At 33.4% G+C, this 2816-nt stretch overlaps 1 protein-coding gene across 1 annotated transcript in view; it reads left to right on the forward strand.

Annotated features, from left to right (window-relative positions):
* Window positions 1–1207, forward strand: part of LOC112162169 (muscular LMNA-interacting protein) — a 24355-nt gene extending 23148 nt beyond the window's left edge. Inside the window, exon 12 of the mRNA XM_024297876.2 lies at window positions 654–1207. Coding sequence (XP_024153644.2) covers window positions 654–857 — 204 coding nt within the window. The 3' untranslated portion in view covers window positions 858–1207. The remainder of the gene's footprint in view (window positions 1–653) is intronic.
* Window positions 1208–2816: the final 1609 nt, after the last annotated feature.

Here is a 2816-nt window from a genome sequence, read left to right on the forward strand (position 1 = left end):
TTTCACACTAAGAAATAAGAAAAGAGGCATTGATTCAGCCTTTTATTTGAAGACAGCACAGGTTTGAGCCTCACGTGGAACAAAACCAAGCAGCAGACAGTTGGGATCAATACAGAGAAAGCAGATCTATCTACCAAGTAGCCTCAAACTGAAGATGTTGCAAAGACAATTGTCACAATCAAAATATACAAAAGGTACAACATCACTTTCTGTTGTTAACTGTCTTCAGTACAAGCTGATTCCAGTTTGTGAACATGTTGAAAGTGATTGACTTTTTTAGTGATCAAGTACATAAAAAGTTGGAGCATTTTCACAAAGGTTGTTGCATCTCTTCAGGGAGGAAGATCAATATTCTTTTTAAAATGATCAACTAACACAAAATGTTATATTTTGCCAGACAAAGACGTGCGTGACCATCTCATAATGACACCAGCCTAAAGTTAAATTTGACGCATTTGTTCTTGTGTCAGACTCCCGTCTGACCCGTCAGAACTCATCAAGCACAGAACAATTATTCCAGAAAGTCTGAGATAATTTGGATCCACCTCACTGCATCTGATGTCTCAAACTTTTGGACTGCATCGAACTGTAGCCCAATTTACCTCAGAGCACATTATGGAAATTATTTGACCCTGTATAATTTTCTTTTTTAGGAGGGAAAACCAAGTTTCAATGAGGCAAAGACAAATTTCTACAATGGCTCAAACGGAAAGTTGCTGATGGAGAAGAGATGGCCTGAAAAAAGTCAATTTTCAGTGTGTGAGCTTCATATCAAAGAGCCTGATGAGATCAGCCACCCAAGGAAAGGAACTTCAGCGCCCTTCAGTCGAATGGAAGAGTTACAAATTCGTGTTTAAAGTCTATTTAATTTTTTGTGTAAACGTTTTGGCAAAGTTATTGAGTTTAAGAGCATGGCATTAAAGTAGGATGAGGTCTTTCAGTACGTCTTGATTATTTTGCCAGAATGATCCAAAGGTTTTTTCTTTGCATGTGGGAGGTTATCAGCACAATTACAAACCCGTCTTTTTACTTAAAGACATCAAAGAAGATACAAATTCTGTGTTCCATCTTATTTTTTTTAATAATAGGTATTTAGTGACAGTTTAAAGGTTTAAGTTAAGAAGAAAGGTTTGTTTTAAACATGTTCTTGTGGCATTTTTCTCATGAATGAGGACATATATAAAAACAATTAAACTTAAAATTGCATTTGTGGTTATTTATTTATTCAAATAATTTTGAATTAGAAGTAGATGAAAGTTTTTAAAAAAGAGCTTAATTGTTGGGTAGAATATACGCTCTGCTTCATTCTACTGTATCCACTTAAAGATGACTAGATCCATGGAAGCCTTTGTTTTCCTGATCTAACATTCCACTGGGATCGCTTTTATAAAAGGTCAAAAGATGATCAGAGTGGGACTTTAAGTATAGTTGCAGAAATACACATAAGATTAATCATTATTAGCTCTGTAACCGGGAAACTGTTACAGAGCTGTAACCAGGAAACGGAAAATAAAACATGAATAATTGAATTAAAAAAGAAAAACTTTAATTGAGCTTAATCTTTGGTTAGAGTTAATGTCACATCAAGAAAACACACAAAAAAAGTAAAATTTTTCTGATGAAAATATAGAATTTGGCTGAAGGCTGAGTATCTTTTTGGATCGCACAGGTTCGTTTTATCTTAGGTACTTGAAAAGTTTCTTTCATTACTTTTTAATGTTTTAAAATGACAAATTACAGATTAAACACAAGTCAATTCAGTTTATTCTTAAAGAGTCATTCTGTTAGCAAAAAGTTGTTTATTTTATTAAGTTTACTTAAGTACATGTATAGTATGTCTACTATAGACCATGTACAGTATGTAATGTAGGAAGTTTAATTGGAACATTTTAAGATTACAACATACAGAAAGCACATTAAATGTAAACTTCAAGTACAATGTCCCTCTTTTTGCATATACTGATTATATTTTTAGTATGCTTAAATAAACTACCTTTTTAAAGGAATTTTAAAATCTGTCTCAAATGCATTGCACTATTAAAAATAAAACCAAACACTATAGTTATTATTTAAAACAACTCTTCATTCTTGTACTTCAATTCAGTCCTGATGCCGTTTTTTTGCAATGTGCAACAGTCTCTTATGCAGCTCAATAGTCCCATATCATCATAGTACCACCCTCAAAGCATGAAGCATGTTCTGAGACCTGCGTGCTTCAACAACGTACAGTAATCACAGAGTTTCATTTCAACTCCATCAGATCACAGCTGTCTCCGATTAGAAGCAAATTGGAATCTGTGTATTTTGTGGTTTTCCTGCAACGACATCCAGCTTGAGGAAGCACTTGTTTTGTAGTGCTAATGACAGCTCCCTCTTTCCGGTGGACAGCATCATTAGAGGGTTTTTGATTGTTTTGAGAGTATTCACACATGCTGCATCATAACATATTTATCTCTGGAAAATGGGAGTCGTCTCCCGAACAGTATGAATCCCATGTGCCAATTAAAGCAAAGGATAAAAATGGACATGAAACCTCCACAAGTATGTTCAGTCCTTTTAATTATAAAGCATGTGTTTAAAAAAATAATTGTAATATTTTATATTATTTTATAACATTTTATAACCATAATTTTTGATAGTATAAACTGTCTTTATGTATCAAGACTTACTTTACAAGACTAGACTTTCTAAATTATTTTTTACCATTAATGTTCAACACCTTTCTCGTGATTCCCTACTTTTGCTACACTTCTTCCACATTCCCTGTAGGAAGGGATTCTGTTTATATAAATATTTATGTTTTGCTTATTTGACCT

Source organism: Oryzias melastigma, linkage group LG15 (assembly GCF_002922805.2).
Source record: "Oryzias melastigma strain HK-1 linkage group LG15, ASM292280v2, whole genome shotgun sequence".
NCBI classification, from domain to species: domain Eukaryota; kingdom Metazoa; phylum Chordata; class Actinopteri; order Beloniformes; family Adrianichthyidae; genus Oryzias; species Oryzias melastigma.